Source organism: Bidens hawaiensis, unplaced genomic scaffold (assembly GCF_021521415.1).
Source record: "Bidens hawaiensis isolate Kalapana, Puna unplaced genomic scaffold, B.hawaiensis_p1.1 tig00019661_1, whole genome shotgun sequence".
Taxonomy (NCBI): Eukaryota; Viridiplantae; Streptophyta; class Magnoliopsida; order Asterales; family Asteraceae; genus Bidens; species Bidens hawaiensis.
The window spans coordinates 496,882-521,285 of record NW_027492983.1 but is presented as its reverse complement, the minus strand read 5'-3'; the positions used below and the strand labels follow the sequence as shown (position 1 = coordinate 521,285).

The following is a 24,404-nucleotide window of genomic DNA, read 5'->3' as shown; positions in this document are numbered from 1 at the left end:
GTCAAGCATGAAATTAAAAAGAAAAATCATGGAAATAAAACTGATGTATAAAGGCTCAAAGTAACTATGCATAATTGCATACTATTTTCACCTTGAATATATTAAACAGAATATTTTAGTCTCACAGGTACACCATAACTTAATCACCAAGGGGTCATATTAACAGTCTGTGGGTACAATAAGCTTCAAAGACAGTCTATGGGTACAAGGAGTCACATTGACAATCTATAGTCACAAACAAATAAAAACAAGTACACCCTAACTTAATCACCAAGGGGTCATATTAACAGTCTATGGGTACAATAAGCTTCAAAGACAACTCACTTGCTTCCTCACAAAAGATGGCAACGCGAATGCAGCCGTATGTATCTGTTCAAAAAAATATATAATTTATAAAGGTCGATCGGGTTGTAATTTATCTCAAAACTTTGCTACATGGCAAACGCATTTTACGTTTGTTTTAATGAATGTAACATCCTTAATTGTTTTGTTTTAGGAGTAAATTATTATTGTAAGGATATTGTTTTTACCTTAGAGTTATAAAATCTTGGCTTGCTGACTTCGCTCTCTAGCTTCTCAATAGGATTTACAGGGTTTCTAAAATCCACGGGTGGGCCCTCCGTCGAGCACAGTATGAATCCAATCACACCACTACATAACCAATCAATAATAACAACATAGCTACTGTTAGCAGGGTATTAGTGGGTCTCGTGAGTTTTCTGAATAAAGCTGAGATTTAACTGAACGCACCTTGGATAAGTGGGGACATTAGCCCATGCATAACGAACCGACCCCTTAAATACTTCGCGACACGCAGAGATCATATCACTAATTAGATGAGTGTGAAGCCACATACTCTCAGCCATGTTACAAAGAACACCACCAGGCCTCAATGCATTTGAAATCATCTCAAAAAATGGCCTTTCAACAAGATCTTGAGCAGGACCTAATTAAAAATACAATAACAAAAATACGTAAACGAACAGCCATAATTAGGGTGGCAAATGTGACCCATGGGTTGAATGAATTGTAATAAAATGCGTATAATGGGTCAAACTAAAAAAAGAAAATGATTGAAATTGGTCAAAACGGGTTGACATTTCTTGAGATATTTTTTTTAATGAAACGAGAAAAACAGAGGAAACTTTTTAGTTTTTTTACTTTTTTAGTTTTTGATTTAGATTTAGAGTTATGATTTCTAAATTATTTTTTTGAATATTTTAGTGAGGAGTTTATGAAATCTCAACCCATCTTGACCCATTTCACAAACCCCTTATTAAAAAATTCAAAAAAAAGTAATTAAAAAAATCATAACTCGAAATATAAATCAAAAACTAAAAAAGTAAAAAAAACTAAAAAGTTTCCTTCGTTTTTCTCGTTCCATAAATAAAAAAAAAAAAAAAAAAAAAAAAACCTTCAAGAAATGTCAACCTGTTTTGACCCGTTTCAATTATTTTCTTTTTTTAGCTTGACCCATTATATACATTTTATTACAACTCATTCAACCCATGGGTCACATTTGCCACCCCTAGCCATAATTAAAGAAGACAAGTAAATGTACTACCATAAAATTAAAAACATACCGACAGGATCAGACGAATCAACAATAATCGCATCATACTTTCCTTTTGGAACATGCTTTATGAACTCAAGAGCTGTTAAGATTAGATAGTTGATAAAAACGCATTACGTTATGTTAATAAAAAGCATAAGCGGAATATGGAAGATGTTAATACCATCTTCGATATGAAGATGAACACGAGGATCCTCGAAGCCAACAGCTAAATCGGGAAAGAACTTCTTACTAACCTACAAAGATAGACTTATGAATTATGACAATAACCATCAAATAGAACAAATTTTTTTTAAAAAAAAAAATATTTAATAAAACTGATAAGTCGCCTACATCTATAACCATCTGATCTATCTCACATATATCAATCAACTCTACTGAGCTGTGGCGAGCGACTTCCCTAAGCACCCCACCGTCACCACCACCAACAACCAGGACCTGTGATTATCTTGTTTTTAGCATTAAATAATTACATTTAAAAATAAAGAGTTGGATTAAAAATATTAAAGTAAAGTTACATTTTTTGGTGATTTGATGGAACAAAGGGGAAGATGAGCAATCATCTCCTGAATAATTCATTCTATATAGTTCATCGTTATTGATCAAAAGTATATATGAATACCTGGCCACATAGGGTTATTGAAGTACATTCTTTTGTCACTTTTATCTGCCATAATAACATAATGATGATCAGTATATATCGACGATCAAAAACTTATATTAATTTGCGTCTTGAGACGACTGGAGGGTGTTAACATTCATAATCACAAGTTCTATAGCTTTCTTTGAAAATAAAATGAAGATATTAACATAACAAAAGTATGCAAATAAGTGATAAAAGATAATGACCAGATGGATTCTGATGCTCAGTGAACCATCCTGAAACAACGGTTGCATGACAATTCGCTTCCAGCTCAGCATCAGGAGCGAAAGCCCGGGCTTTCAAGCAACATGCCGGGATATTAGCCGTGTCATTCTCGTGATTCAAGTTCTGACTCATTACTTACTTCACCAGTTCCGGCTTCTATAATAAATCAATATGAACTCATTACAGATATGTAACACGTATATAAACAAAAGAAAAAAAATAGTAACATAAAAGAAATATGGCAAAAAAGTTTGAATTGAGAGAAACTTCACACTTTACAGCACATACTTTAATCTTCAATCATTAAGTTGCGTGTCAAAAAAAATAAATAGTAACCGAAACGTGAATTTTGAATGGTTGGATTTTTTCCTGATCGAACTTATATGAGGCATATAATAACTTAGGAGCTGTTTGATAGCCTCTTAATGATTCTATTAAAAGACTATATCTGAATCAGTCACGGATAGAGTATGTTTTTGTTATACCTTTTAATGGCTCATTGAGCCTCTTAATGGTTAAGTTTTAGAGACATGCCGAATGATTCAGATGTTACCTCTTAATTAGTGAGATCTCTTATTGATTCAGCACTAGGTATATATAAATAAACTAGGTTTTATCCCCCCGTATTACGGGGGTAGGTTGTTTTCATTTTTCATTTCTAATATTTATATATTTTTTTGGATTTTAATTTTATTTATTGTAAATATGTTAATAATATACTTATGGTTTAATGATGAAAGTGTTTCACAAATAAATGAGATGTTATTACTCGTTTAAAAGCTATCTAGATTAGGTGGAGACCCATGACCCACTTATTTTTTTACTATAAAATTGTTTCTTAATATAAATAATATATATATATATTTTTTAAATGGATATTAATTTAGTATATCCTTGTTTTATAGGATTTTCATTTCAAATATTTGGTGAGATTTATTTTTAATATAATGAGATGTTATAACCCGTTTAAGAGTTATCTGGGTTTAGTGAGACCCATACCCATGAATTCGGGATCAAACGCATGAGAAACCTTCATTTATAAATAAAACAATCTGATGGCTTAAGAGAATGTACGTAGAAAGCAACCAGAGAGCTTTTAAAGATTTCGTTTATATTTATTTAAGATATTAAATTTTCCTCCACAATAACTTGATACCAGACGACAAATAAGATACCTTATATCACTTTAAGATCAATTTCTCTTTAAAAAATAGTGTATTGAGAACAGGAATCATAAACACATGTAGGGATTGAATATCCTATCTGGAGGATCAACCTTATTTTTAAAAGCAAGATGCAGAAAAACACGAAAAATCTAATCAAATCGACACGTAAACATCAACGTTCAATCACAAGTAAAAATAGGTCAGAACGTTCGTTGTTTGGAAAGTTTGGAAAATAAGAAATAATGACCCTTTGAGAAACTTTATTTTCTTTAAAGACTGAGATAATGTGATTATGTTTGTAGATAGCGAGTACCAATTGTGTCAACTACGTACACAGTTTTCTCTGATGGTAAGCGAGGATTGTCTAAGTATGGTACGTTTAACTCCATCTATGTCCACTCTTCCCTAGTAATTGACTAACGTCTTCTTATAGGGTCGAGTGATAAGTTATCCTAATATCGACAGATCATTAATGAATCACAAGTTGTTTCAACTACAACTTAAGCATAAACATATGATTTACATTTAACCTACTTTGAAAATATTAAAAAGATAATTGAAATGAATGAACTCACAATTTACAGGCACAAAGGCTGTCAAAATTTGGGCTCCTTTTGGGTTTTGAAAAGTGGATGAAAATAGTAACAGAAGCATATGTATAATATATACGCATACGAATGGATGTTGGGAATTGACGGATTTGTCCTTGTTATCAACGTGAGAGTGATATAATATAAATAAAAAGAAAACAAAAGTTTTATAAAAGCAAACTTTTAGTAGTAATAAAGAATTGCAACAAAACTAATATTATAAGAGACTTGATAATTAAACATAGGTAGTTATACACGTGTTTGGAAAACAATTATTATAATTTTCTAACTTTTTACCAAATATAATCTTTATTTATTATTTTAAGTATTAATCTTCTAAACTAATTTTTTTACTTTATTATTGTCCGTCTCATCTTCCCAACCAACCACCTCGCCTTTTAGATAAGCTTGGCTCACGAGTTCCTAGTTTTAGAGCCTCTTAACAGTAATTAAAAGGCTATCTCTTAACAACTGTAACACTGCTGATATTATATGTGATTTGTTTAGATTATGACTTTTGTTTCATAAAAATTACGAATATAGTTCCTACTCACATAGTTTGTTTTAGAGCATTCCCAACCCATCTCTTAAAATTATGTGAGAAGGGTTTGTAAATTATAAAGTGAGGTTGTGAGTGTAAATTATAAGGTGAAGAGAAAAAATGTAGTTATTTTTTGTAAATTTGGGAAAAAGGTAGTGATTTTTTTGTAAATTATAGGGTGGAGAGAGAAAACTGTAATAAAGAATATTATTTAATTGAACAGAAAAGAGAAATGTAATATTTTTTAGTGTAATTATATGATATACAAAATGATTTTTGACTTGTTGGTAAGGAAGTATAACTGTTTTGCCATTTCTCAAAAGCTACACTTTAACCATTAATAATAATAAAAATAATAATAATAATCATCATCATAATAATAATAATAATTTCATAGGGAGTTTCACTAGAAAATGTTATAAATAGACTGTTTCACAAATATTTGTTCACACAAAAGCTAATAGCAAAACTGGAAGAGTGGTTATTAAAAGGAAAGAAGAGTTCTTGTTGGCCAGGATGACTTGTGACACTAGCCAGTCGCTCATTGGCTTACTTGACATGATGTTTAAAAAAAACTCGAAGATTTAACCCACAATATTATAAGCAAGTTTAACACGAAATCAAAATCAACATCTATTTCTGATTAATTTCCGTATTAATTGTTTATTGGATTACATCGAAACAGAAGGCAAGCGGGCAACAAGCTGCGCCGCTACGCCAAATATTTGTGAAACAGTCTTTTAAAATCAACCTAATCTTCAAAGTAGTATCAGTCTTTTAAACAGATATAGAAAACGAGTCTTGTAACTCAACCTAAATCAAAATCTAGATAAGAGCTAAACAAACCTTCTACCAGTAGAAAACTATTTTGGTAATTATAACATCATAAAATATGTATGAGTCGTTTAAACCCCTTTAACGGCCGATTTTGGTAACTAGAACACCATAAAGTGGTTATAGCATTATGACTCGTTTAACGATCTATTTTGATAATTATAACATCATAAAGTGGGCGCATGTCGTTTTGACACGTTTAACGGGCGAGTTTGGTAATTAGAGCATCATAAAATGGCTATGGTTTATTTGAATCCGTTTAACTATCTAATTAAAACATTATAAAGTGGCTATGGTTTATTTGAATCCGTTTAACTATCTAATTAAAACATTATAAAGTGGGTGCGGGTCACTTGATGTAGAGCTTACATTTATATATAAGCATGAAAATATAAACGTTATATATGTGTGGCATGGGATTTACATATTAAAATAGCATCTATAATATAGAATGAAAATAAATAAATAAGCTCGGTTAAGACCATTTCTAATATATTATTTTTAAACATTTTCTAATATATTATTTTAAAACATCAAAAATGGTATAATACAATTTCTATGACACTAAACTGATATATTGTTTTGATATAACAAAATTCATCATACATTTGCGCACCACATTTGTTGGAAATCATTCATCACATCATATTTTCTATTTATATATATTAATCTATACAATGAATATTTTCTTTTACTCTATTTTATTATCGTATTTCCAACTATTTCATGAAATTATTAAATTCTAAACACAGACTAGAAATTATATTATTATACCAATCTCAATAGTTTAATAATGAATACTTAAAAAAATAAAGTATGTTTTGTTGGTAGTTTAAAAAATAATAATAGCGAATAATTTATATAAATTTAATTGATTGATGATGGTAAAGTAATATGCACATGCACAAGAGAATAGCATGCGCAAAACGATTATGCATTTTCAATTGGCTTTAATTTTTATAATGATGATAATATAGGAGTAAACGAGTAAGATAAAATATTTAATTACATTTTTAACAATTCTTTTATTATAAGGTATATTCGATTTCGATACGAGTAAACAGATTTGTTAATCACGTAACACTAATATCATACACACCCAAAACCATTGAATTTATAAAAGTAATTTCATATTTTAGTATAACACTTGAACACCCAGTTACCCACCATAAACATTTTATATTTCAAACCGTTCTGCTTTCTCTTATATTCTTTTTTAAACACGATTTGTAACTATCTCAATGCCTGATTAAGTTTTTCTAAAAGGTATGTCAACTGTCATGGTTGCAAAAGTCGCTAGGCGGACCCTAGGTGGCCGACTGGGGAGTTGAGTGTACTCGGAGTACTCGGGGAGTATCGGAGAGTACTTGGACATGATAAATATAATGAAAATTAATTTTTTAATATTATATACATGTAAAATATCATTAGTTTACTAATATTTGTAACAAAATATGTGAATATTAATATGAATAAGAAAAATACACTTTTAAATAATAAATTATTTTAAAAATTGCTAATTATTAATTAAAAACAAATAATATTTGTTCTTTAATATTATAGAAATACGAATTATGCTAAATTTTTAAGTCAAAATTGGCACAAGATCGCCGACTATATGTGATTCTAACTGAGGTTGACCACTTTTATCGATTCTTAGTAACTAGGCGGAGTGATAGAAAACTCTCATCGACAGCATACCTTGTAGCGAGTACTCGGAGAGTACTCGGGCTTGTAAACCTACTTTTACAACATTGTCAACTGTCCATACTAATATCATACACGCCCAAAAAGCCAAAACCATTGAATTTTTAAAAGTAATTTCTTATTTTGATATAACACTTGAACACCTGGTTACCCACCATAAACATTTCATATTTCAAACCGTTCTACTTTCTCTTATATTCTTTTTTAAACACGATTTTTAACTATCTCAATACCTGAGTTTTTCTAAGAGATATGTCCACTGTCTATACTAATGTTAACGTTTCAAGTCTGACTTACTCAGAAACACCATTAAAAAGGAAACTTATCACTATGAAAAAACCCTCTTTGAATTTAAGTTTCGAAACAAAGAAAGAGCCCAAACCTTAACCGTTATCCACGTACCGTTAGACCAGAATACCAATTGCAATTTCTTTTTCTTTTCTTTTTTTCACTTTGGTGAGTCATGAATCATGTTTGTTTCCACCAAACACCCATAAAAATAATAGCCACGCGCACAACATTTTCAAGCACGTGTGTCTTTTCGATTTTTTTTTTTTGAATGTTTAAGCTTGCCTCCTACTATTTACAATAAACCGCCATTGCCAGGGATCGAACCCTGGACCTCTCACCTAAAGGCCTAAGCCTTTACCATCCCACCAAAGTGGAGATGGCGTGTCTTTTCGATTGATTTAAAGACCCACAAACGTGCGTCAAAAGGATGGGCCTACAAATACAAAGCCCGAGACTTTGTGTGGCAGTTATTTGTTTGCTTATAGCCTTATATTGAGGATAATATCTTTTTTTTTTAAAACCAACAAAAATTATATTAAAAACACAAACTCTAGACCAACCAGTGTTTTAAAAACCGGTTCAAACCGGCCGGTTGAACCGGTTAAACAGGATTTCGCACAGTAGGCCGGTATTTTAAGCCCGGTATTTTTGGCTGGTTTACTAGAATATCATACCAGCGGTTTTTTTTCTAAAATACCGGTTTTTACCGGCAAACCGGTTTTATGTCCAAGAAATTTTTGATATTTGAGGCCCATATTTTATCAAAATTACTTTTAACCCAACAATTAATATTCAAGCGTGTAAACTAGAGGACCGATTTTTTTAAAATTGAATGCTTTTGTATTATTTTTTAATATGGACTAACTTTTTGATTATTTTTTGTTATGAAATCATCTACTTTTAGGTTATTTTTGGAGTTAAAGTTGTATTTATAGGAAATTATAAATGTAAACTATTCAACCGGTTGAACCTCCTGGTATAACCCGGTTCAACCGGTTCTACCAGTTTTTAGTCCAATCCGGTACGAGTAAAAAACCGGTTTTTAAAACATTGAGACCAACAATACATCCACCAAAACCAAAACAACACCAGCAACAAAGCAACATCAAAACACTCCTATTTCCATCTAAAACTACGCCAATCTTCCCAAATTAAGCCCCTACTATAATATTAAGGATAATATTATAGAGACCTTTTCACCTCATGTTCATGTCTTTTCTTATTTATTTATTTATTATTATTATTATTATTATTATTATCTATATCTATACTATATATAATACATGAGAAAAGAGTAAATTAAGATACTTGATTTTAAGAGTTTTACAAATTATAATGCATAAAGTACATGTGTTAATAGGGTTAAAGTTGTCTTTTAAACATAACATAACTTATCCAAATTACAAATTTACCCCCTCATCTTAAACCATATTATGTTTTTAATTTCAATTTTAAACTAACTTCCTCCCATGATTTTTAAACGACATTAACATTTTCATACGTTAGTATTTTTGTAGAAAAATTGCATCATAAAAACGAACATTTTATTCTCTTTAATTTGAATATTATATTGCTATAATTTTTAAATTTTAAACAAACTAATATGTTACGTAAGGGCGTTCAATGCCGATTCTGATGGTTTTTTAAGTTAAACTTGTGAGCCTAACGTTAGTATAATTTTTGTCGTCCAAAACCAAAACTTAACCATTGAAAATTGAAACCAAAATGTTACTTACGGTATGGTTCTGGTTTGGTTTCACAGTTTAAGCTATGATAACAAATGTTGTTTAAAATAATTCTTCATTTAACAGTTACATCAATCCTAACTAAGCATCAACAAAATATGATACCTTAGAGGATCATAATATGAATAATTTTAGCCAACCGACCAAAAGTAAAAATATCAACTGTGAAACCACACTGATATCTGGTATAAACTGTTTCACGGTTTTAACCAAACCATAACCATGAACACTCCTAAGTGTTACGTGATTAACAGGGTCTGCGCTCAAGCACCTGCCGCATCACGCGGGCATCCGTCTAGTTATTATTAAAACAAAGTTAAACCAATAGTCTCTATACGGGTTAAATTATGAATCATTTTTTTAAGGAATGCTATTATAAGCAAGGTAGTGACTACATTGAAACATAAGGTTTTATTTACAAAACTCAATCTTCTAAAAACCACATTCGCTGATCTTGGAGCATTACTATGCATGACCCATTGAACTTGGGTAAGTAACTCCACACAGTGGCGGATCTAGATATTAATTTCAGGGGTAACGTTCAAAAAATTTTTTTTACCGTATTTCACACAATGTAAACTAGGGCCTTCGTCGAGAATCGTGAAATTTTTTTAGGCCGAAAGCGAAAAAAATTGGCCCTTAAATTAGTTGTGCAATTGGGTTTAAACATTAAAAATACATATTTTTTAAAAATATATATAATTAACAAATAAAAATTCAGGCCTATCGGGGTGTCGGGCCGGGATCGGTCGACCACCCAGCCCTGCCTCATAGCCGCCCTTGATGTATAGAAACACGATATTAAATAAATTTAAACACATATGGTGCAAATTTCTCCTATTCGGTTTTTGAAAGATTGAAATCGAGACATTACATCCTCTTCTTTTACTTTATCAAGCGTTTCTCTTTCGATCGCACAAATTAAAGCATTGTTCAAATACTCATCACCCATTCAGTTGCACAAATCCATCTTGATAAGCTTCATTTAGAAAAACAACTTTCAGTGGTTGCGGTTGCAACCGGTAAAACCAACGTTAGCTTCAATATTCGATAAACCGAAGGAAAAGTGGTGCGTTTTCCCGTTTCCACAATTACACAAGCAAATTCACGCGTTACACTCATTTTTGCAAATTTATCATCTTCCTTTAAACTTTGATAAAAGGTCGTAAGATCAGCACCCGAAATACACCATCTTTCTTCATTACTAAAATCATTCAGACGCATCTCATAAAATGACACTCTCTTAGATATATCAAACTTAGAAAATGAATTGCAAGGATTTAAACCAAACATATTTTCTAACAAACTAGTTGAGATCTCACTGAATCTATTTTCATGTTCTTGAATTTGCATATCCAAAACCATATTAAAACCTTCAACCTCAAAATGGTGTCGAGTGGTGGTGTCTTGTGCAACGCTGTTTGATGGCTGGCTAGTTTCCAATTTCCGAACAACGAGTATTATTTTTGAAAAATGGTTAATGGGTTTTAATTGGTTTGGGCTTTAAACTTTGGTTGGGCTTTTCTTTGGTTGAACTTTTAAATTGGTTGAGCTTTAAACAAATAGGGGTAACGTCATATTTTTTCAGGGGTAACCAAATACGAAAATCTACCAAAAAAATAACTTTTACACTATCGCCGAAAAGTTGAGGGGTAGCGGAGGTTACCCCTGCTAAATAGCTAGGTCAGCCCCTGACTCCACAGCTTCAGGCGTGAGCAAACCAAAAACGTCAAAAGCAAAAGGAATAAATACATGTTAGTTGTCAAGGCACGCCTTCTCATGTTTGGTCGCCTTGTCTGAAGCAGCTTTTAAAACAGCTTGAAGCTCGTTACAACAAATTTAGATGCATCATGGTAATGTTAGATGTACTATGGTAATTTTAGACTAACTGTCATAGACTCGTAACGAGATAGGTGTTTATCATTAAAGCAGCAAAGATTGGCTAACCTTGTTACAAGTTTAAACGTGTTGTCGTAATCAACATTTAACAATGAATCACAAGTTTTAGGAAGAAATCGGTTTTTAAAAAAAGATGTGTAATAATAATCGTAACCATATTAGTAGTAGTAATATAAAAGTTATTGACTCTATTGTATATTCTTTTGAAAAATATATAAAAGTTGTTTTGAGATTTAACTTTCTATGTAACTAGATAACTAGATTCAAAAAGAAAAATTATAAACTACAATTCAATTTCTTTCTTTGGTCATGCTACCCACACTTATTTACAAGCTAATTATGAAATTGAACACATTTCAAATTTAACTTCTAAGGGTCTGTTTGGTATGGGGTAATGGAATGGACGATGGAATAGAATGGACAAGGTAATTGAATGGATAGTTACCATTCCATTGATATGTTTGGTTACCATATGGGAATGAAATGAATTATTAGTCTTTATTTTCTGATAAGCTAGAAAAGTTGGAATAAAATAAAAATGGTAGTGAGTGGCGGTGGGATGGTGGTGGTGGGCGGGCGGTAGCGATGGGCGGCGAGTAGTAATGGTGGTGGGAGGCGGTGGCGATGGGCGGGAGCCAGGAGCGATTGTTGGTGGTAGCAGGTGGTGCTATAGTGGGTGGTGGTGGCGGGTGACGATGGTGGGCGATGGTGGTGATGGCGGGAGCGATGGTTGGTGGTGGCGGTGGTGACCGGCGCTGTAGGTGGTGGCGGTGGAGGTGGGTGGTGGTGGTGACAGGCGGCGGAGGAGGGTGGTGGTGGCCGGTGGCGGAGTCGAAGGCGGTGGTGGGTGGTGGCGGGCGGTGGAGGTGGTGGTGGCGGGTGGTGAGAGGGCAATAGGTAACGGTGGTGGGAGGGTGGTGAAGGTGACATAGTGTGAAAGTGGGATGGAATGAAAAAAAAACAAGGGGGACGGATGGAATGAATTTGGGGTGTTTTAGGGGAATGAAATGGACATAGTAATAGGTGATTACATTCCATTGACCAACCAAACACATTTTTTTTCATTCCATCATAATGGCCTATTCCATTTCGCCTTTCATTCATGCATACCAAACGCTACCTAAATGTTTCTAGATTTAGTTATTCCAATTCTTGTTTCACATATAAGGTATGAAGTCCTAACATATGTTTTATGAATGATTTTAAAAAAATATATTACATTATAATTTATAAATGGAGCAATCAAAGAATTTTCTATTAGTCATCATTCTTACTTCCTGGCATTATATGATTATGAACTTTTAGGGTATGTTTGGTTGGAGGTAATGGAATGAAGAGGGAATGAAATCGGAGAAGGAATGAAATGGACAAGAGAATGAAATGGATCATTACCATTCCTTTGTCTTGTTTGGTTAACCTATAGGAATGAAATCAATTATTAATTTTTATTGTTTGGAATCCAAAAAAAATGTATAAATGAAATAGAAATAATAAAAACACTCATATCTCAAAATATTTTTTAACCCAAAAAAAAAATTTACAATGGCGACGGTGGTAGCTCCGGCGACGAAAATGGTGGTGGCGGTGGCGACGGTGGCAGCGGCGGTGGTGGTGTCGGCGGAGTTGGTGGTGTTGCCAATGGTGGTGGTGGTGGTGGATAGATGGTAGTGTTGTTGAAAAAGTAGGGTGAAGTAGGAATGGAATGAAAAAAAAAGAAGGGGTGTGGGAAGGAATGGTATTGATGGTATGGGATTCCATGTGTAGTGGATGATTCCATTCCATTGAGCAACCAAACACCACTTTTTTCATTCTCACGTAATGAATCATTTCATTCCTACTGTCATTCCTGCATACCAAACGCTACCTTATTAATTTTCATGTGAAAACAAATTATTACTTTGGGCTTCAATAAAGAGGCTCTCTGGGCTCTGGCCCAATAAGGGAAAATAGATTTGAATCAATGCGGGGGTCTTCATTACTTTGGTCTTTTTTGGATAATTAGTTGATTCAATTTTGTTTATTTTTTTGGATAATTAATTGATTCAATTTTGTTATTTTTTAATATTTTGTTTACCCAAACCATTCCAAATTAAAAATGTGTCTAACCGAGCTAAATTTAACAGATTTATTCAGTTTGGTTATCCAATTAAACCAGTTATTATTCAACTGAATTCGGTTTGATTATCCAAATGAGACAATAAAGGACATATGATTTATAACAGTCAGGGCCGACTCTTGGGCCATCTAAATCAGACCATGGCTTTAGGCCTCCAGTTTTATAGGCTTCTATCTAAGATACGGATCATTTTATGGGTTTTTGAAAGCGGGTTTTTTTACAGAATTAGTAACTCACTGATGAGTAATGGATTACAAGCTAAGGATGAAGGCCTCGTGTCTATTAGCAATGAATATCATTCATATTCCATAATTATTAGATACTTCTAGTGTTGTGCACATAAAAAAAATAAAAAGCTTATCATTGTAGTTAGTTTTAGACATCTGAATACATTAACCCAACCCTGATAACATAACAGTTCCGGCACATATGTGAAAAGCTGGCAAGTACAATTTGATTTTTCAAAGATATAGTTCATTAAGTGTTAAATCAAGATAATAGCGAGCGAACAATTTATTAATTATTAAGTAATTGTTTTTCATTAGCCTATAGTTTTGTATTATCATAGTTATATATTTACTTATTTTTCCAATTATTACTTAATTTGATAATTATTCAAGAAGTATTTGCTTCTACATTCCATTATTTCATATGAGGATGTATACTTATCACACTCATATCATAGTTGTTCATTTATTCATGCAAATATGCTATAAAATTTGGTATGTTATGAGAGAATCAATTTAAGTAATACATGAGATATATAAGGTATATTGTCATCTAAGTTTACTCTCTTGATTTTTTTGTGAATTAAATACAGACCATTTATACAAGCCTATTACTTTTGTCTTGCAAATTTGCATTTGCAACTTAAAAACATCATATGTTTCTACATATACAATTTCGACCATTCTCATTCACAAACCATCCCAACCCAAACTTTATTATAAAATTAATTTATCTCTCTTCCACATACCTAATCCAACCAAACCCAAACTTTTCATACTCATTAACAACCCAAACTTCAATATTTTTTATTAAATAAATATAATTTGTAATTGTTATTTTATTAATAATTGTTGTTTTTTTATTAAAAGTGTTTATAAATATAAAAATAATTTTTGTATTTAAAAATAACCAATATATATTTAACTTAAAAATATTTTAAAAAATATTTAATCAGATAATGTTAAATTGTTTAGATAATAAGTTTTATCCGAAAAATCTTACGAAACAATACGGAGTTGATAAGTGTCGGATAACGTATATCAGTAATGATTAATATTTAGTTTATTATAAACATATATTTTTTTTGCAATCTTATGCTTTTAATAAAATTTATACTTGTGTGTTCAAAAAAAAAACTAAACAATACTGTGTTTTTAGATTTTTTTTAAAAACTTATTTATTTAAAGTTATTAAGGAAAAACAATTTTAGTGTTAAAATTAATTAGTATGAAAAGAAAAGGAAAAATAAATTAAAATGTGAACCAATACATGAATGACATATAGCCATGATGGAAGTTGGCAAACTAGGTTGTGAGAGCAAACCGGTTTGGCCATATTTGATGAATTTTATATTTTTTTTTCTTTTTCAAATAGTATTTCAACCCAAACCATTTCATCAATGGGGGTGGTCCTATAACCCAAGTTGATTGGAATCTATGTACTAATTTCTATTATCATAGTTGGAAAATACAAAGTTGGACTAACATCTTAACAAAACCATAACTATTTAAGGGCTGTTTGGGAATGCTTATTTTCAACTTATTAATTTTTTAGAAAATAAATAAGGTGTTTGAAATTGTTTTTGATGTGAGAGAAAAAAATTAGCAAGTTGCACTTTTGTACTTATTAACTTATTAAAAATTTATAAGGAGGTAAAATAAGATTGTAAAACTTCAACTACTCTACCACATACTACAAATATTCTTTTACGTTCAATTCTTGTGTTAATAAATTATTTGACCAATTGAAGGTCATCGGACCCCATGCACCCCTCTAGTTCTACCCGCTAATGTAAAAGTCATACCGTTACAAATGCCATCAAAACATGGATCGGGGTTGAGAGGTAAAAAATACGACTAGCCAACATGAGATCTGATTAATCTTTAAGATTCACAACGATAACACTTATATTATCTTTACTACCACGAGCCATTGCTAGTTCTGTTAAAACTGTAGCAGCATTCGCCAATCTGTATTGGTTATCATTCAATTGTTGCGATCTCCTTCGATAAGTAATCCTTCCATCAATACATTTTCTCACAACATGACATGCTAAATCATTAGATATAACATCCCATAAACCATCACTAGCTAATATCATAAATTCGTCTCCATCTTCTCTTTTAGTCACGGTAACCTCCGGTTTTGCTATTACATACGGGTTTAATTGTCGATCACCTACCAATAATACAAAAACCGATTACATTCGTGAAATTTTAATATTAACAAACAAAATAAAACTAATAAGCAAGTTTTTTTTACCTATAGATCTTGAAGTAGCAAGAACTCCCATTACTCGTTGCCCATTCCAATTAACAACCCTTCCTCCCGATCGTTCGATTTTTTCTAACTCATCCGGTCTATCAGGCTGCGTATAGAAATCAAATATTAAAATCATCGTAACTTAAAATGAGCAAAATGAAATTTAAATGAAATTTAATAATCTAAACTATGACAAATCAACCATTAACACTTATTATAAATTATGATATTCACTTTCATTAATACAAGAAAGCTCGTTCACGTAATCATTACAGATTTACACTTTTAACTACCTTATGATCATTAGACAACGGCAGAGCGGCCCCACCGCGCGAAAGGACCGCTCTCGAGTCACCACAATTAGCCACTACTATCACTTCCTCACCAACCACCGCCACAGTGGCGGTGGACCCCATCGATCCAACGAGCTCCGATTCGTTCACCTCCTCATCCATCTTCTCAAAACTCTCAACCATCAACTTCTCCCAATCCAATTCCGCCACGCGTCCACTCCCGGCCGCCATCTCGGCCGCCAATACCTTATGCAACCGCTCCCGACACCCGTTCGCCACTCTCGAGCCACCATGACCGTCATAAACTCCGTAAAAATCAAATTTCCTTGAATCATTATCATTTATAAACCCTAAGACTACACTCACTGCATCCTCCATCTCTCTTCGCCTTCCGATGACACACGAACGCTGCGGAAACTCGCTATCCGTGTTTTCACTGTCACAAACTTCGAACCGTTTTCGTTTGAATAAAGACTCATCTCCTTGTGACGGTACCGAAACCTTCGACCGCCGGAGCTCCGCTCGCCGTGCCACGTCAGATCCACCGGAACAACCTGCCGTCTGCCGGCAGTTATTAAACGCCGGCGATGAAGGAATCGCGTGATCCATATTGTTGATCATCATGTTCACAAATATTGGAGAAGCAAATGAATATATATCGAGTTGGGGTGTTCAACGTTACGTTCCGAACTTCAGATAAATAGGATGCTCTACAAATCACAAATATTGAAGAAGCAAATATCGAATTGGAATGTTTAATGTTACGTTCCAAACTTCGGATAAATAGGATGCTCTATAAATCACAAATATTGAACAACCAAATTAATATCGAGTTGGAATGGAATGGAATGGAAATGGAGTAGAACTGTTGAATGTTGTTTTCGGATAAATAGGATGCTTTTACAAATCACAGATGTTGAAGAAGCAAATATGAAATGTTGTTCCTGTTGATTAGATAGATAGTCACAAATATTGAAGAAGCAAGCAAATATATATTGATGAAAACATTCTCAAAATGTCTTATTAAGGAAAAGATATTTTATTTTTATCTTTATAAATAAAAGTTTTCATAAATGTCCTCTAAAACCACGTCTTTAACGTCGTGTTAGGCCTTAACACGCATTTCACGACCTGTTAGCCTATAACGCGTCTTTCACGATATGCTAAACAAATTAATTGTTTTTTGAATGTTAAATTATTATAATTAATTTAATACATATTTGTTTTTTTTATAATTTCTAATATATAAATTTATATATAATTTCAAATATGTCGTTGAGACGTGTTTATTTTTTCTGTATGTTGTCATAAATTTTGCTCAATTTTGAGTATAAAATTGATATCGTGATGCTCAATAAAACTTGACCATAACAACACGTTGATAAAAATAAGCACGCCTCAATGGTATATTTGAAACTTTATAAAACTTTATGCATCACAGGTATTAAAAAACCAAATATGTCTAAAATTAATTATAATAATGTAATTAAAAAAGACAATTAATAGGGTAAACATTTCCTAAAAGACGCGTTAGAAACTAACATGTCGTGAAAAATGCACATTAATTACTAACAGGTCGTGAAAGACACGTTAAAGTCTATCACGTCGTCAAAAGATATTTGTGGAGATCATTTTTGAAAACTTCATTTACTAAATTTGAGTAGATCGGATTGAATGAATATGCATAAGAAAAGGATGCCACACATGTGAGGTGGTGACGTGAAAATAATGGATATCGGCTGTTAGTACGGGAAATGGTGGAAAAGTACACGTAGGGGTAACGGATTCGGTGTATCCGACACGTGGATGGAGGATACTGGGTTGTTAGGAAGCAGAATGATTACTTAACATTATGGTTTTTAATTGTTTATTATATTTTACTGTAAAATATCTTTAGATCTGTCGATATCGATCATTCGATCGATCTTATGGCGGCTGAGTTTACCTAGCTGGTGTGTTTTTCATCGGTCGTGCGGGTACTTCTTTTGGGTTGAATCTCGGTTACCTTTTGCCGAAGAAAAAAAAGAGAGGGAATGCTATGTAGGGTACCTTTTGCAGAAATTTAATATGACACTCGAGTTCGATGGGTAGTTGCTAAAATATGATGTGGCACTTGGGTTTGCTTTAGTGAATAATAATAACCGAGCCTAAACCAGTGAAACTAAACAGAAACCTAATTAACCGGAAATTGGTTAGTTTTTGTATTTTGGTTAACCGAAATTAACCGAACCAGACTATGCTTGTTTTCATGTAATTCTAGCCTTTATACATTCATTTCATGTATCTCATGTTTTATACCATTATTAAAGTATTTATTTCTCCATTTCATATGTTTATATCTTCAATTCGTATATGTAGAACTTCATTTAATGTATTTATGCATAAAAATTCGTATATTCGTATATTTATTTCTCCACAACATGTATTTCTAAATAAAAATTCTAGGTCAAATTGATTTTGGTTTTAACTGAATGGAACCAAAAACCGAAAAATTTACCGAATAAAACAAACTAATAAACCAAAAACAGATTGGTTAATTGGTTGAACCTAATAACTGAACCGAATCTTGCACACCTATAATGTGTATCTAACCCTAAGCAAACCGGGTGTTCAGTGACCGTTTATGAATTGTTTGAGTGTTTGACGAAAAATATTTTTATGTCTGTTTATTAAATAAACGAACAATCATGAATAAATGCATAAATGTTCATATATGTTTGTTTGTATGTTTACTTATATTTTTAGACACTTCATAATTTAGTCTAGTAAGTAATTTTAGACTACTTTATAAGGTACGCATATTAACTATTATAATTTAATGAAGTTTTATTAATTTTTAGGTCCAATAGAGTGAAGGAAAATTTAGCTTTTAACAATATTCGTTCTGTTAGTTATATTTGTTCATTTAAGTTCAGTTATTGGACGATTAAACGTTTATTTTTACTGTTAGCAAACGAACATGAATATGTTCATTTACTGTGGAGGTAGGGTCCTAAATACTCGAGTTTAATGATGGTAGCCATAGAGTTCCTATATAAGGGGTCTTTATCTTTCATTTGAAGGATCCCTTCTTGAACAATTTGCCTCCACATATATTTTTGTATCTGTAAACAAGAGGAAACTCTTAGTAGTCACCTCCACTCCCCCCATATTTCCATGGCAGATCTCGAGCAACCGGAGAAGAAGACGAAGTCGTGGTTCGTTCATCTCGAAGACCAAGAACCATCGCAGCAGATCCGGGTCCGTTGGTTTCATGTTTCTACATTGGCGCCATCCGTGGGACTCGAACCCCACGACCACGTGGTTTATTGTCCATGTTTGGTCATTAGTTTTGCAAAGTTAAAAGAACAAACACAAACATACTCCATTTGTGTTTATTCAGTTCATTTACAAGCCTACGTACTGGGTTGTTCACTTACATGACCAACCCCGTTTATTATTATTATTATTATTATTATTATTATTATTATTCTTTTTTTTTTGTAAAGTTATAGATAGGTGTTATAGGATTGCATACTTTCTTCAAAGCTTATATATCGGCGATGAACAATCAACCGGTTTTAGATTAATCCGTACATTGCATCATGTAACGGACAAAAAAAATAGATCTTCCTTTAAACTTGGATGGTAGATACGCAATGAATCTTTTAGTGTAGTTATGTGTTTGTAAACATGTCAATTGCTGAAACACAATCCATTCATCTCCCCCATATGGCCATATTATTATAAGCAATATAGTATAAGTTAATATCAAAAGAACAACATACTTTTCTTATTTAGTTGGGGATTACATCTATCTCTAACCTGTTTACACAAAATCCATCCGGCTCTATTGAGATCCACCTGACACCCAGTCTAAACTAGACCATTTAAGGAGCGAACTCATTCTTTTTATGGGCGTTCGGTTTACATATAAACTTATAGGTACGATTTAACATGCAAACTCATTCTTTTTCGGTGAGCGAACCCAGTATCATTTTAACAAAATATTCGAACCCATTGATTATGACAATTTAATTCAAAAGTTTTTTGTGACAAACATGTCTTTATAAAATATAAAAAGTAAAAAAAAAACTTTAAAAATTACTAACAAACATTATAAATGGCCCAATAATAACTGATATGACCCATTCAGACTCGAAAACTTTGACGCCGGAAAAAAATCCCGAACTCATAGAAAATAATTTCTGGCTCCGCCACTGCTACTTGGTTTTTATAATGCCGGTAAGACTGTGTGTTGTGGGCATTCAATGGAGTTGTGAACGGATGAATTCAGCCGGCTAGCCCAAGCGAATGGAGAAAAATTGAGGGTTTGGCTAGTGGACCACAACGGAGGTGAAGCAAACGACAAGAGGGAAAGGGTTAGGTCCAATCAGCGCCATACGCAATATAATACGATGATATCATTCGTTTGCGGCTCGCCGGCTCCGCTGAACGCCCACAACACACCGTCTAGTTATAGGAGTTATACATGTTTATTTTGGTTTCTTCATCCACTTATCCTAATTGATTGTATTTGTTTTACCTAGTTAAGTTGATTATAATGATCATTTTTATATATAACAAAAATAAAGTAAATATTCTTGGTATAATAATACTTTTTTTTCTGCTATTATACTCGTATAGGGTCAAAATATCTTAAATCTAAATAAACTATCTGGAAAATTAATAGAAGAAAGGGTCACGTGGCATATTGATCTCAAAAGCTGCTATTAATCATCGCCTTTTTAGGTGAATATTTATGATTTTGTTCACTACTTGTTAGGCTGAGGGGTGTGGGGCTCTAATGGGGGCTCCAGTGGGGGCTCCAACCAATAATATTATGACGTGTGGCAGAGAGAGAAACTGGATAAGGGGGGTGTTGGAGCCCCCGTTGGAGCCCCTGGCCCTGGTATGGGGGGGCTTTAATGGGGGCTTTAATGGGGTATAATTATATAGGAAAAATATTTTTTTTTTGGGTTTGGTCGGCTCCCAACGGTCAAAAAACCGTCAAATCTCGTGCTTTTCTCTCTCTTCTCCTGCTAACCAGCTTGCGCCTGCATGTTTTTCCGCGCTAGCGCCCCGTTAGCGCCCCAGTGGTGTGGTGTTAGCGCCTGGGGGCGCGAGCGGAGGGGCTCTAGCCCCCCGTTGAAGCCCCACACCCCTCAGCCTTATATTTTCCTAACATGTGGAAACATCTAAATCAATATCTGTAGGGAACTATTTCCAAAATATCCCATTTTCAAAGAGAGACGTCATTTTAAATTTAAATTCCCACTTTATCCTTTTAATAACTCTTCTTCGGTTTATTAAATCGAGACATGTTTTTAATTCACCGTCTCTCTGTCCTATTAGCTCATAAGTCGTTGTTTCCTTATCATGTCAGCTTAAAACCTATTGTCTCTCCTCCATGTTAGATTAAAACTCGTCGCCTCGTCGTTATGTTAGCTTAAAAAATTCTACCTTATCTTTACTAAAAATATGGATCCAAAACTTAATTAAAAAAATATTTGAATAATTTTATTGGTTTTTAAGTTCTTGTATATTGAATGTTGGATGATAATATAATTTAGAAAACTTATGCATGCCATCAAATCATTTTATGTGTAACTTGTTTAGATATAATTTTTTAAATAACAAGATTTATTAATATTAGATTTAATTTTTTAGTTAACACAGCGAGGAGGCGACGAATTTTGAGCTAACATGGAAGGGGTTTTGAGCTAACATGACGGAGAGGCGATGTGTTATGAACTAATATGGCAGGGAGACGACGAGCTAAGAAACATGTCGTCTCGATTTTCTAACGTAGAGACGAAGACGAGTTAGTAAATGGACAAAAGGGGAATTTTTTAAAGGAACATATTTGGACAAAAGGTTTTGTTTAATACTTTTGGTTTAAATGGTTCGTTTGTAATGGGTTGGAACAATTGGATCCCAAAAAAAATAAATATTTTTATGTGGAAAGTTGAAATGGACCGGATACCGACTTGGGAAGTTCTTGCTTTTAGAAACATTCCGGTCAACACGACCGTCTGCTCATTCTGTGAGGAAGGCCCGGAAAATGCAAATCACTTGCTTCTCTCGTGTCAAATGGCAAATCTCGTTTGGCAGTGTATTGGCTCTTGGTGTAACCCTCCCATTTTCGCATTCATGGTTCGTGATCTTCTTATAATTCATAAAACAGCTCCACTTTGCAACAAAAAGAAAAAGGTTCTACCAGGTATTATTATGACTACATGTTGGTGCATATGGAAAGCAAGGAACCAAACTATCTTTGAAAATAAGGAGAGCTCGGTTGATAAGGTGATTGAAGACGTTAAATGTTTGGCGTTTCTTTGGATAAAGAACAGATCGTCGTTCAAAAACTTATCTTGGAGAGAATGGTGTAATTTTTTTTTCTAAGCATTTCCTTTTGTTGTGTTGTTTTGTTGGCCTTAGCTTCTTGCTAGTTTGGCCTGTTTAATGAAAGTTGCTGTTCGAAAAAATAACATATTTAGATTCTCTCTCTAAAAATGGGATATTTTTGGATATATTTCAAATATGTCCCCATAAAATTTAAATTCCATCTTTGTCCCTTTACTAACACGCCGTCTCCTCTACGTTAGGACTTCTAGACGACATTTTTCTTAACTCATCCCCCCCCCCCCCACCATATTAACTCAAAACTCGTCATCTCACCATCATGTTAGCTCAAAACTCGTCGTCTCCCCGCCATGTTAGCTTAAACATTAAATTTAATAAATTTTGTTATTTAAAAAATTATATCAAAACAAGGTACACATAAAATAATTTTGATGGTATACATTAGTTTTCTTAATCGTATTATTATCCAAAATACAATATACAATAATTTAAAAACCAATAAAATTAAAAATATTTAAATATTTTTTAAATTAGTTTAGGATCCATGTTTTTAGTAAATATAAGGTAGAATTTTTTTAGCTAACATGACGACGAGACGGTGAGTTTTGAACTAACATGATGGGAGGCGTCGAGTTTTGAGCTAACATTACGGTGAGACGACAGGTTTTGAGCTAATATGGTGGGGAAACGACGAGTTAATAAACATGTTGTCTCATACTCACAACGTAGAGACAACGACGAGTTAGTGAAGAGACAAAGAGAAAATTTGAATTTTAATAGAACATATTTGGAATCTATATCTTAAAATAAGACATTTTGGGAATTTTCTCAATTAAATAGCCGTTAAAAATTAATAAAAAGCAACTAATAAAGTACTCACAAGGATATATGCTTATTGCCATCACCACTTTGGTGGGATGGTAAAGGCTTTGGCCTTTTGGTGTGAGGTCCAGGGTTCGATTCCTGGCATTGACGGTATAATGTAAATAGTAGGAGGAAAGCTTGTATGTTCAAAAAAAAAAAAAAAAAAAAAAGGATATATGCTTATTCCCAAATCACAATATACCTGTGGCCGAGATGCATGCATGTGAGTCACTGTTGAAGTACAACGAACTGACACAAAGACATGTTGTTGTAATGGATGGTCTAAAAAGTACTTCCTACATTTTCATTGTATCCCTCTTCGAAAAACATATTATTATGTGTTAAAAGAGTTCAAAGGAGACTATAGACTAATGTAACAAATAGAAGTAGACTAATATACACTACCCCTACAATCGTGTATACAATTGCATATTTGAATTGAAGATTGAAAGTAAATCATGAATTAGAGAAGGTAAAAAAAAATTGAATTAGGCACGAATTTTCTTAAAATAAAAGGCTGAGATTAAACTCTCTGTCTTGAACTCGAGCTTTTTAGTTTAAAAAAGTTCGGCTCATTTTTTAGCATCATGTCTATAGATCGTAACTCGTTTTTAGAATCTCAGATTTGGCTCCTCTTTATGTATATATAATTGATTTTATGCGTTTATAAGCATAATTATATATACTATTTGATTAAATACAGTTATATTGTTTTTTATTAATTCAACTATTGTCTTTTAGTCACTGTTGGTCCCAACTAATGAATCGGCTACCGACGGTCCCAACTTTTAACGTATTTGTTCCTAATGGTCCGCGACTAACAGAATCCTAATACCTTTGGTTTTAGGTCGTCGGAAAAACGTTTTTGGATAGAAAATTCAAATTTGTTGCTGGAAAACACCACTTGAACACCGTAACCACTACCAATTGACTCACCGCCAACCAACTACCACCACTTGAGCACCATTAACCAATTCCAATAATGGTTTTAGGGTTTCCGACGACCTCAATAATTGGGGCTTTTACAAGAAAAAGTCTCCTAGAGATCCGATACAAAGTTACCAAGATATTTGGGACGGAAA

The 24,404-nt window shown here is 33.1% G+C and overlaps 2 protein-coding genes across 2 annotated transcripts; both read right to left on the bottom strand.

Moving 5' to 3' along the window:
- Window positions 1-236: 236 nt before the first annotated feature.
- On the bottom strand, window positions 237-2,617 carry LOC143558858 (spermine synthase-like). The gene is given in 8 exon segments (XM_077047614.1): window positions 237-369; window positions 531-651; window positions 751-946; window positions 1,584-1,655; window positions 1,737-1,809; window positions 1,907-2,011; window positions 2,092-2,240; window positions 2,423-2,617. Coding segments are annotated over 8 exon segments (927 nt in total). The 5' UTR covers window positions 2,574-2,617; the 3' UTR covers window positions 237-309.
- Window positions 2,618-15,410: 12,793 nt separating this feature from the next.
- On the bottom strand, window positions 15,411-16,737 carry LOC143558857 (putative protein phosphatase 2C 8). The gene is made up of 3 exons (XM_077047612.1): window positions 16,114-16,737; window positions 15,821-15,926; window positions 15,411-15,736 (listed from the first exon to the last, which is right to left on the bottom strand). Exons 1-3 carry the CDS (start codon window positions 16,735-16,737, stop codon window positions 15,435-15,437), a joined length of 1,032 nt encoding a protein of 343 aa, XP_076903727.1. The 3' UTR covers window positions 15,411-15,434.
- Window positions 16,738-24,404: the final 7,667 nt, after the last annotated feature.

Excerpts from the sequence above, each read along its gene's own strand:
- LOC143558857 (XM_077047612.1), bottom strand. The coding sequence starts at position 16,737 with ATGATGATCAACAATATGGATCACGCGATTCCTTCATCGCCGGCGTTT. Across the intron at positions 15,927-16,113 it reads CGTTGTCTAATGATCATAAG|CCTGATAGACCGGATGAGTT; the intron begins GTAGTTAAAAGT and ends TTCTATACGCAG. Across the intron at positions 15,737-15,820 it reads TGCTACTTCAAGATCTATAG|GTGATCGACAATTAAACCCG; the intron begins GTAAAAAAAACT and ends TATTATTGGTAG.